Source organism: Astatotilapia calliptera, chromosome 16 (assembly GCF_900246225.1).
Source record: "Astatotilapia calliptera chromosome 16, fAstCal1.2, whole genome shotgun sequence".
Classification (NCBI taxonomy): Eukaryota; Metazoa; Chordata; class Actinopteri; order Cichliformes; family Cichlidae; genus Astatotilapia; species Astatotilapia calliptera.
The window spans coordinates 17,232,355-17,244,675 of NC_039317.1; the positions used below are offsets into that span (position 1 = coordinate 17,232,355).

Genomic DNA, 12,321 nt, shown 5'->3' on the forward strand with positions numbered 1-12,321 from the left:
GTTAATGAGTTGTCATGTACATTTTGTTTCCTGTTTGATAACTTGAACTATATCTGACCTCCTTTTAAAGCTTCCCAATTCCTTTTTATGTTTCTCCTTTGTAAAACAACCTTCTGTATCCCCAAATTCATGCACCCTTCTAGCTCACGCTAGGCTTTGCTATGACTGACTGAATGATTGACTGCCTAGGGTCATAGCCATCTGCCTAGAGAGGCTCATCCTTATCCACAGATTGGCACGCATGCTAAAATGAGAGCCGTTTGTAATATTTCAAAGCTGCCGCGTACATTCAGTATGCGTGTGTTTAGCTGCATTCAAAAGACGCCTGTCTACAAGACATTGTGAGACCACCATGTTGCGTAAGAGTAAAGCTAGCATCTTAAATTAGTCGTCATCATTGCCCCTTTACCTCTGTACCCACTAGACTTGGGAGGAAGCCCGACAATGTCCCTATCCGGAATTGCGGTAGAGCCCTGTGGAATCCTGGCAATCCTTTTTTCTTTTTCTTTTTTTTTCAGGAGAATTACTTCCGAACCTCCTGAAGTGGAACCATGCAGGATTGGATTGGCACAGGACAAAGCGATTCTCTGCCATTTCCATTCTGAAGTTTGAATCGGCAGCCAGGAGAAAAACTGGGGGCTGAAAGCCTTTTTTCGTACATCAGTGTTTACAGATATGCCGTTTAAAAATCTAAAATAGGCTAATTATTTGAGAGCTATTAAGTAGCATCATGAGCTATTACAAGTTATTATTGCTCAGTCAAGCATACACTGAAGGGACAAAAAAAACAAAAAGAAAAAGAAGTAGAAGAAAAAGAAAATCTGAGAACAATGAGCACAGAAGCAGAAAGAAAAATTAAAGGAAAGAAAATGCATCTTTTCATATGCCAAAACATCTTAAAAGTCTCCGCTCCCTGCAGAATCCTCATGCTGTGAAAGCGACTTCACAGATCAGCCTGTCAAATCCTGACACGTGTCCATTCCCACAGAGAGCGAAGTTCCTTCTGTCAGCTACACTATAGCCATTCCTACCAAGAGTGCATGTGCTGACGCAAGCAGCAGACGAGCTAAAAATTCAGGATGATGTGCGTACAGTGTGCAGTGCTTTTTTATGTGCAGCACTGATGGGGGAAGATTCATTATGTTGTGGGAAGAAAACCAGCACAGGGAGGCAGTTCAAGCGTTGATTGTTAACAAGGATGCTTATCATCTATGTGCATTCCCTAAACAGCAAGAGTAGTTCTGCATTCTTGTGTGTCAGCAAGGCTGTCGATACCTTTTTTAACTGTCATCACACGTTTTTGGCTACAGCGTTTCTTTAATAAGCCTCAAGGGTTCATCCACGAAGTAAGACAAATCCGTAATTGGAAACACTTGTTCTCACTGCTCCGCATTAGTTCACGTGCCAGTCAAGTTGTTAGTCGGGTGTGAACAGCAACGCACGGAATTCTTTATGTAGTAACACTTGAATTCTCTTCTTTAAACTCACGGAATAAACATAACAATTTTTCATTTAACCTTGAGCATTAATGTTGACAGCATCTTGCACACAACTCAGTTAAACCTTACATCAGCATCCAGGACTGAATAACGTTTAATCAAAAAGTCTGATTTTTGCTCCACAGAAAGCCTGAAATGAATTTTACTTGATGAAATGGAGATGTAATGAGAGACAGAGCACGGCTCAGTCCACAATTGTCTCGGCTCTACTGGAAATACTGTGTTTCAGCAGTTTGCTGGGCATGTACAGTCATTACAGTACACACAAATCCACACAGTGGAGTCACACTAATTGGCTCACTGAACCCTCATCTCATCCCTTCTCCATGTGTGCGGATATTGTCTGGTTTAATAGCTACAGGAAAGTGCAGAGTTGAGACAAAACTGTCTTTATTCCATTTAGTCATCAGTGGAGGCAAGTACATAAAGGCTACAAACAACAGCCCAGTTTTGATGCAAAAAAAAAAAAAAAAGGGGGGGGGGGGGGGGATAGCAAAGTGCACTGCAAATCCCAAAAGCAGCACTGCACAATTGTTGTTTATGAAGCATAGCAGATGAAAACAAGTTTGAGTCCAGGGGGAGGAGAAGTGTACAGCTAAGGATGCTACTGTGGCACATCAGAGCATACCAACCACAGCTCACACAAGCACAAGCTCATAACAAAATTTTAGGATAACTTCAAAGGATCTACAAAACTGCCCGGCCGAGCGCTCAGAAGAGGAGAATACAGCTAGAGATGGTAAATCAAAGAAAAAAAGTTATCCTTTTTTCTTTGTCAAGGGAGAAAATTGCAGTTCATTTTCCTTTTTTTTTTTCTTCTTGCGTGTGTGTTTTGTGCTGTCGCCGCTTTAGGTGAAGTCTTTTAATACATTGAGTTTCAGGTTAAAAAAAAAAATCTGATTCAACCCTCTCGTCGTGTGCCTTCATCACAGTCTTTGTATTGATCAGTCATAACCTCTTTGCCCTACAGTCATTTATGCCAGTCTCTCTAATCACCTGATGCTTGCATGAATATTCAACAGACTAACCTGTAGATACATTAATTTTAATGAGGCATACAGTAAATGAAGTGTGAACGCCAGAGGTGCTGCTGGGTCTCTGCCTACGACTTTGGCTTCTTTTTTTTTTTTTTAAATAGTCTAATGATTACTTAATGACCACTGAGCTGACAAGCTTTCTACTAGGCCACAATATAATGCCTCCACTTTAAAGGGAGAAAAAGTGGGCAAGAGACAGGGAGAAAGAGCCACACACAAGAGAAATGAATAAAAGCAAAAAAAAAAAAAGGCGAACATAGAGAGGGATGAGATTTTTTTCTTAAAGAAGACAGGATGAGAGAAAAATGGAAAAGTTAAGGGATAAATCATCAGCTGAACAGATATTCACAAGACAAGTGAAAGTGAGGGTGCAGAGGGAGGAAGAGAGCCTGGAAAAGATGAGAGAGATGTAAAAGACAGAAAGTGAGAACATGCTCCTGGGGGGATTTTGAAAAGCAGCAGGCAGCCTCTTCAGCTCCACTCCAGAGGACTTATAGTCTTAATGGCTGCCTGCTCCGCCTTTAGCATTAGCCTTAGCACAGCCTGGGGCTTATCCACAGCCAGGACACCAAGCATGTCAGGACTGAAGGCTTTAGACACACCCCAATCCTCTGCAGGACAGCACGCTTTGGCCTGATGCTACTTGCCAACCCCTGCCACTTTACACACAACATACAATGCTACAGATGCCAGCTTGTCTGGACCTCTGTGAGCGGGGTCATAGATAAGAGTGTCAGAAACAACGAGGGAGAGGCTTCACCCGACTGACAATTGGCTTCTCTTCTGAACTAGGAGGCTAATGTCTATGCTAACGACCATGATGTATCTATGATCCCATTGTGTCAAAGGGATAGCACCACTTCTCAATTCTACTCCACAACTCCCCTTGAATAATTTCATTAAGACTGGGCCTATTATAGGGATATCTGCACATAAGGACAGCCTTGAACACATCCGCATACAGGGCAAACCCATGCAATATATATTCATAGCTAGTTGTAAAACACAATGTCAAACCAAATTCATTTCCTATTTCCTGCCAGCCTGTCTGAAAGACTGACTGTTGTAAGCAGGCTGGAGAGCAGGAACAGGATGCACAAGAGGTGTGCATCCTCTTGGGGTCAGGGCAACGTTCGGGACATTAATGACCCAGAAAAACTTTGCACAAAGGGGAGAGCACAAGATGTATCAGACTGAGCCATGTGTCTTCATGCTTGCCTGTGTGTGTGTTTGAAAGGGGTCTGCCGATGAGCATAAAACACATTATGCACATTAAACCACAGAACAGTGGCCATTCTGTTAGTGCAGGATGGAGGAGGGCGAGAGCGGGTGTGTATTCAGGAGGCAGCACTGCAGGGCCGTTTTCTGCTCGCTCCTACTATTAGCTGCTGATTTACATGGGGAGCAGCAGCACTGTATCTAGCTCTGAGTTACGACTTCAATTACAGCAGCAGCAGGACACACACACACACACACACACACACACACACGGGTGCTTATGAGAGATGGAGAGACACAACACAGAGAATCTCATTGTGTCGGCAGATAGGGCCGAACAAGGAAACGAGCCGGAGATTGGATTGGGTTTGACAGAAAAATGTGCCGTTGTGAGTGCACGAGAGAGAACGTGAGGATTCGCTCGCGTGAAAAAGAAGAAGACGCGATCGGAGGGAACCTGACCTTGAATGTCTGAAACAGACGTGATTAATCAAAAAACCTTTTTGGGAAATTATTTTCCGTTTCACCACACCCCTCAAAGTCTCTTAATTTATCACACATCACGACCTTGCGCATTTATGCGCGTGTGTGCAGACAAACGGCCCATGACTGCACGTTGAACATTTGCATATGCAAAGAACACATTTGATGAGGCAGGTGATGTGTTTCAGAAATGGATGCAGCAGCCCCGTACACAGAGCTCTGCCTCAGGTGAGCTTGTGGCAATCCCAAACTACATCCATCGCAGGCCAACAAAAAAAAAAAAAAAGGGAAAAAAGAAAGGGGCACAAAAAAGATTTAGAACCCTGTCACCAGCAATGACACTGTGGTAAAGCCTCTATTGTGCAAAAAACAAGCAGAGCTTCCATATCCTTATTATACAGGAGATACTAACAATGATGAAGAAGCTATCTGAAGAATTATGAGGAGGAGGGAAGAAGGGAATTATAAAATACTGAAAATCACAAGACTGAGGCAGAAGCTGGGGGCGTTTGCAGGGAAACATGCAGCTAAGTGAGAGTAAAGGGGAAAGAGGACATTAGATACTTATGGGAAGAGTGAGAACACAATATAGAAAGAAAAGGAAGACATGAGGGTGACAGGCCAGGCCCTAAGACAGACAGCTCCCATCTATTCCCTGATACGCAGCAATCTCCAGTCACTGCAGTGAAGGCAGCATTATCAATAAAAGCCTGGGAGGCAACTACTTCAGTGGCATGAAAGGAGGGCGCACGCGGCATCTCCAACTGCTGGCCCACAAGGCGGGACATGACGGTATGAGGAATATATTCTCTAACTCAAAGCGCAACCACAAGGGAGCAAAACAAGAGAGGAGGCTAGGAACAAGCAAAAATAAAAAAGGAATCCATTCCTGCACTGCGATGTTTGATCATGTGAGCGAAAGGTAGCCAGGGAAACGCATGTGTGGGAGATTAGATGAGGAGAAACTCTAAGTGGGACACCCCACCCCATCATCACCATCATCATTCTAACTCAGCCAATAACCAGGCGGCCTTAATATCCCGCTCCTCATACCAGACACGCACGCACGCGCGCGCACAGAAGTGCACACGCACACACTACAGTGATGAGAAAAATGTATTGATCTCCCCAAATTATCATTAATCTAAATTCTCGTTCCATTAGGGAAGATTCAGCATAATTAGTTTTGTGTTTTCTGCGTACGAGTGTGTGTGTGTGTGTGTGTGTAGTCTGCGTTATGAGTAGATGATATTAGATTGTGTTAGAGAGACTGAGGCTTCCCCGGTGATCTGCCATGCTGAACATGTGTTTGCCATTATTGCGTTTCAGAAAGATACAAAGAGAAAACTCAATCAGGTGAAATCTAATATCACTACCACTGTACGTGAAGCTGTATAGCCACGGCGTGTTTATGTTATTTCCGTTTGTTGGCGACTATACTCTGCTGTGGGATCTAATACGGAATCATGTTCCATCATAAGATAATTACACTTTTGCTCAGGGAGACAACCCCCCTCCAAATGTGTGTACACACGCACACATAGACACTGTGCTCTTGTATAGGATGATGATGGTTGTGCTCCTATGTGAGCGATGGTTTTCTCCATGTAGGCTATGGTGGATAATTCAAGCCAAACTGCTGCACAGAGTTGCCTCTCACAATGAACATAATAACTGTATGCGTGTGCAGATATGGTGGTGAACTTGTCTGATATGACTCATGGGACAGGCATCGTACTGTTAATGAAATCTGGAAAATGTAGGCTTGGACTGGGCTACAGACACCCCACTAGTTTGACGGTGTATAACGCTGACCAGCCTACTCCTCAGAGGGTTTGGTCCGGCTTTCATCGACTTCCAACATTTTTATTTTCTTCTGTTGATCAAGGGCAAACAAGTTTTAAGTCCCTGCTTTTGAAGTTCAGCGATATTTTAATGAAGAGCGCCATTTCACATATACAAACCTCCCTATGCTTGGCACACATGTACCTTTCTTCTGAATTAAAGATAGCGGTATAACAGACCATCAGAAAGCTGAGAGAAACTGTTTTTCTGTTGGGTGATTCTTTATACATTGGTAAGCCACTAAAAAAAAAAAAATATATATATATATATATATATATAAATATGTTATTATTATTATTATTATTATTATTTGAATGTAGTGGTACATCAAAGTAGGTCAAAGGTCAAAGTAGCCACATTTCAAGGTTTCTTAACAGTACATTTTTAACAAGCTGGTCAACCTGTCAGATATTAACATGAAAGCTTGCAGAAGCTGACCATAAGGTGTGCGGCATGCCCATATGCAGTATGTATGTACGCTGCCAAAGCAGCTCATACATATTGAAAAAGTACCTCTGGAAGCATGGTTTAAAGTCTCTCAATTATGTATCTGGTCAGATGCTGTGTTTGCTCACACCTCATTACACACACTCTCCTTTATCCCACTTCTGTGGGAGAGGAACAGTAAATGCCAGCCGCTCATTTAGCCAGGAGTGGTTAACATTTAGGGAAACAGTGAGGAAAAACAGATGGTGAGGAGAGGCGTGAGGCAGAAAGAGACGTCCTACATTTTGACAAATGAATCATCGGCCTAAATGCAGGTCACAACCAAAAAAAGAAATGTAGAAGAAGAAGAAGATAGAAAACCCCATAAGAGGCAGTGGACACGAACACGGCATGACCATGACTGAAATAAGCTTTGGCAACCAATGAGATAAAGGAAATCAGTCGCTCGCCCTCCCCTGTGTGACAGTGCCCTCATGCACAGAATGACTGCATCGTTACGGTTACTGATTGGATTGAAGTCGATAACTGATCACATCGTCATGGTAACTAATGGTATTACCAAGCTAACCGATCACTTTGTCTTAGAGACAGACACTGCTGGAAAAGAGAGTGGAAGGAGGAGACCCCTGATTGCTATGAAATGTCTGTCTCTGTGTGTTTGTGTCCTTTTACATTTTTCTGGTTATGGATAAACAAAGTAAACTGCGCACGGGCAGGAGGTAAATGAGCATTCAGGATGATAAGTTGATTTCCAAATACTTTTTGAAGGGGCCGGAGATGCAGCGCGGTCTGCATGAGCGGTTAAGGTCAGAGCAGAATCAGTCACGCAAGTAAAGCACCGTCTCTGCACTGTAGTGCTTCTATAGGTTTGTTTAATACATGTTTGCATTATATATTGCTCCATTCTAGATAATAAAACTGAACTCTTATTGCTCGTATTTCTTTCTTACATGTTTTAGTCCCATCTGCACTCATCTGGAGGTGCATGTGTGGGTTACACTGAGGACCGCAGCGGGAGAGACATTAAGTCTGAGTTGAGTTTGAGAGCAGGAAGAGAGGTGATGTTCAGCTGGGTCATCTTGACCTTGGATCAAGTACGAAAGCTGAGTCAGTGTATTGTACTGACTGACAAGAAGATGTACTGATGAAAATATGATTTTGCTGAAATTCTACTGGGCGTGGGACACTTGGTCAAAACGACCAAATTGACATTCACCATAAGATGCTTTGCTAAAGAAAGTTTCATCTGTTGCAGTATGACTTTCTGCAACAGCATCTGAATTAACAGCACCACGGAATGAAAGACTATTCATACTATACGTGCAACGACATTCATCTGGCCGACTTGAAAAGTGCTGTTGATCATCACAAAGTGCCTCTGAACTCAATACAGCATCTCACTTATCCCCACCTGAACAGGTGCCTGCAGGCACGCATTGTTCACGGTCACATGTAGAACACTGCAGACCAAATCTTTGTATTTCACTTCAATGATTGCTGATATTATTTTAACACTTGAAAGCCTACTTGTCATCCCACCCACACATCTCGCTGACATTCTTCCTGCTAAATCCAACAAATCGGATCCCCTGTTGTACAGCAGGTACAACAACGCTTAGTTGGACTGCTTTAAATCCTACGAAAATAGTGGGTTATTTTATCAGCAGGATGAGCTTTTTTCCAGGGGTAAATTCACCTGAATAAATGAAGTATCGTACTGTTAAGGTACATCAGACTGGGCTAAATTGGGCCAAAGCGGGTTTGTGCTTCTTTGTGGGGATTTTTTGTTTGCATTCGGCCACTAATTGGGCTGTGTCTGAATGGGTTCTGTGCGTGCATGTGAGTGTGCCTGTGAAGCACAGAAGGCCAATGAGGGCGGAATAGACAGTTTAATGCCTCCGCTGAGGAAAAGGGTTCAAGGACAGATCGCTCACTCCCTTTATCACACTTTCTCTCTCGCTCCGTCTCTGTCCTTTGCTACTTTCTCTCCTCCCTCCTTCACTCAGTTTTCTCTTCCTGTGGGATATTTAGCAATCCATTCACTGCGCTCCATTAGGAGGCTCCACCCTGCCCTGCATACTCAGACACACACACACACACACACACACACACACACACACACACACACACACACACACACACACACACACACACACACACACACACACACACACACACACACACACACACACACACACACACACACACAGAGAAACTCCAATTAGTGGCTAAACCACAGACTAAGAGCAATTAGAGCAGGTAGAAATCCTCTAAGCTCTGGTGCCTTCACCCTATTTGAAAGTGTATAAGTCTGTGTGTGTCTGTGTGTGACTGTATGTTTGAATCTGTGTTTATCCCCGTTTGTGTGCTGGTCTGTGTCCACTCCAATTAGATGTGTGTCAACCTGGCAACACAGTCTTGCAGCTTTACCTGGCTGTAGGACACTGATGCCAAGTGGGTTGGAAGTGCGATTGGCCACTCTGCTCCAGCTGTTGTCGTAGTTCCTCCTCCACAGGACTGCAGTGCAACGATATTTGCCCGCCTCACGGCGCCCGGCCCGGGTCACAGACAGCCAGAAATTGGTGTGGGAGTGGGAGCGGTCCACGGTGGTGCGGGTGCCCAATCCCAGCAGTTGCTCCCCCCACTGCAGCGTGCCTTCGCGCGTGAAAGTCACCAGTTCTTTGAACTCTCCTTCAGCCTCGCCATCGATTTCTGTTCCAGCTGGCTTAAAGTGCCAGGTGACGGAAGTGGGGACGCGTGGGTTATGGCGGGGCTTGACCAGGCACAGGAGATCAAAGGAGTCTCCGAAGGTTATGGATGGTGTGCGCGATGAGGCCGACACCGAGAAGGAGGACTCTAGATGATGGAAGAAGAGGGGAAAGAAAGTTAGGCTGGCACACAGTCAAATGGGCTTTTTATCTGACTAATGATAAATCTTTACATAATAAAGTTTAAAAAGTAATCACATTCTGGAAAGAGTTTTTGTTTCAGCATAGGTACCAGGAGGAAGAAAGTCCACTGCTGAATAAGACCATACTTATCTAAGAGTTCACAGGTAAAGCATTTCTCAGTCTCCAAGTATTCTCCAGCATCATTACAGGTGTCAAAAGACAGCTGTGTGTGCGCGTGAGTGTGAATTTGTAAGCTTGACTGTGAGAGAGCGCCTCAAAATTAACGGTGATGCAACAAAGAAAACCCAGGGGGGAGATTTCCTCTAAGCGCCGATGTTCGATCTACGCTCAACTGCTTGCCAAGTCTAAACTATCCTCATTAAGCTAAAAACAATCTCCCAACTCCTTATATTACTGCCAACAGACACCTACACTGGAAAACAAGAGTGATCAGAGAGGGAGAGAGAAAAGAGATAGGCTGGGTGAAACAAATAAACAATAATAATAATAAAAAAAAAACAATCCCTTTTCTCTCTGGCCCTGCTGCACCTATTTCAGGGCACTCATTGAATGTGACTGATTGCACTTGAAAATGAGAAAGATGGTCATACACAGATACAACACCAACAACAACAAAAAAAAGCGTGAGGTGGAATGAAAACATGTTGATGAAGTCTGACTTTTGCCAGATCGGATAATTCGTTTCCTTGAGACTTTGCGCATTCTCCATTATGTTCTTGTCGACAGCATCGTTGCTTTCTCTCCGTCCCTCACCCTCTCCTGTCCTCTGACAGTCATCATCCTCAGCGTCCTTCAGGATGTAATCAATGGCTTTCTGTCCAGACTTGGCTACAGCTGGGACAGCCGCCTGGGGCCATAATTCTCTAACAGACAATAACTCTCCCCTCTCACTCCATCTCTCATCGCCTGGCAACCCTCTTCCATTTCCCCCTCACAGTCTGTCTGCCTCAGTGACAGAAAAGAGGATTTCACGCTGATCCATTTTTTTCCCCATACAACTCTCTTTTTGTGTGTGAATAAACATTGTGTTTCTTTCCATTACCGTACAAAGTGTGCTTGATTGTTTGGAACACCGTGTGTGTGAATATGTACCCTCCACTGTCATTTGTCTGCTTATGTGTGCCACCTGAAACACCATAAGGGCCCCTAATGCCAGTCAACTAAATAAGTCCCAGAGGACATCCACTTGCTATTCTCAGTAGGTCTTGTCAGGAAGCAAAGGGAATTGTGAATAAGGATGATATAGAATACGGTATGGGCACAGTGGCCGCATGAAATTTCACCCACCACACTGTCAGTCACTGCTTTTACAAGCAGTAATCAATCCTGTGTTTGTTGTTGTCGGAGGCTGGGTGGGACAAACCCTGCTTTTGATGCAAGTTTTGAATGTCCAGTATATGTCCAATGATATACCCCTTGTCTCAATCGGAAAATGCTACTATTGGCCTTTTAAGCTCAGGAACAGAAGTGTAAGATTTTCTTTTTCTTTTTAAATCAAATGCTCCATTCACATGGTAGGTTTAGGTCCAATAAACATGCTTTTGGAAGCTAAAGTGAGGAAAAACACAGGCCAAAACAAATCAGACATAACACACGTATTGACCGTCATGCTATCATGCCTATTTAGAAAGCCAAGCATGGAGGAGAAGAGGGTTGTCGAGAAGTGCAACTGAAGAAAGATGAACATCTTTGGACTTCCTTTTTTCGGATTTGCATAATATGTCCCTTGTTCCTCAAACAAATGTTTCTGTTGTTGCCCAAACTTAAGAAATGGCCACTTAAAAACTGACATCTCCTCTCTGCAGCACCACTGTCTGCTGCTGTAGGGAGCTAATCCGTTAGTTGTGTGTCTATGTGTGTGTGCATGCTGCACCCGGTGCTCCTGCCCTGCCAGCGCCTCACTGCTCTGCTCCAGTGGCTTCCTCCGCCTGTACTGAGGATGTTCAGCTTAAGTCAGCAATGACAGAGGAGACCCACAGACTGTGAAACACATTTCCACTGCATTTCCATTCTAATAATTCTGGCTAATCCAAGTGTGTGTGTGCGCACGTGTGGGTCTATCATGGGTGTCATGGAAGCACTGCTCTTGACATGAGGCAGGTGGTGTGAGAGTGTGTGTCATAATAGCTCTAGCCCCTAAGCAGTACATGAATAAAACATGCTTTATTCTACCATGTGGACTCCATGTTTTTCCTGAGCCATTTGTCAAATCACAAAACCCATGTGTGTCCCTTTGATTCTGTGTACAGACATGCTGGAATTGTCAGGGCATTTACATGCCTCACTGACTTGTAGATATTAGAATACAGATCAGATTAGGATGACATTGCTCACCGACAGTTGTGACATTGACCATCTTGGTGTCGGATCTTTCTTCACTCTTCTCCCAGTTTAGCTCAGATTCAGAGCCGGTGTGAAGCCACTCAGTGGCTGAGCAGCGGTACAGGCCCCTGTCCCCAGGTAAGGCGTTGTGTATGGAAAGAGAGAATGTGTCAGCTCGCACCTTCTCCACGCGTATCTCCCCATAACTGGCACGCTCTCTGTAGCTGGGGCTATGCCATATTGTGCCGTCCCGATCAATGGAAGCCACTTCCTTGGTCAGTGAAGCTGTTTTGCTGTCTGTCCACTGCCAGACAACAGACACGGGGCCCGTGGTAGCGTGGACTGTGCAGGTCTGCTGGATCACGTCACCCTCTAGGACCACTGAGGAGTTACTGGACAAGAACACTGTGATGTTGCTCTCTGAGTGGGAAGAGAAAATACAGAGATAGACAGTGAGTTGGTTGTGATGCAGAGAGAAAGCTGACTGAGAAAATATCCACACGCCCATTTACATAAATAATAATACTAATAAGCTGGAGGGGGAGGCTGGGGAGAAGA

General features: G+C 44.3%; 1 protein-coding gene across 2 annotated transcripts in view; it reads right to left on the reverse strand.

Annotated features, from left to right (window-relative positions):
- Positions 1 to 12,321, reverse strand: part of igsf3 (immunoglobulin superfamily, member 3) — a 75,811-nt gene that overhangs the window by 7,036 nt on the left and 56,454 nt on the right. For both annotated transcript variants that reach the window (XM_026144082.1, XM_026144081.1), the window contains 2 exons: positions 11,776 to 12,183; positions 8,960 to 9,385 (listed from right to left, as the gene is read on the reverse strand). In XM_026144082.1, coding sequence (XP_025999867.1) covers positions 8,960 to 9,385; positions 11,776 to 12,183 — 834 coding nt within the window. The remainder of the gene's footprint in view (positions 1 to 8,959; positions 9,386 to 11,775; positions 12,184 to 12,321) is intronic.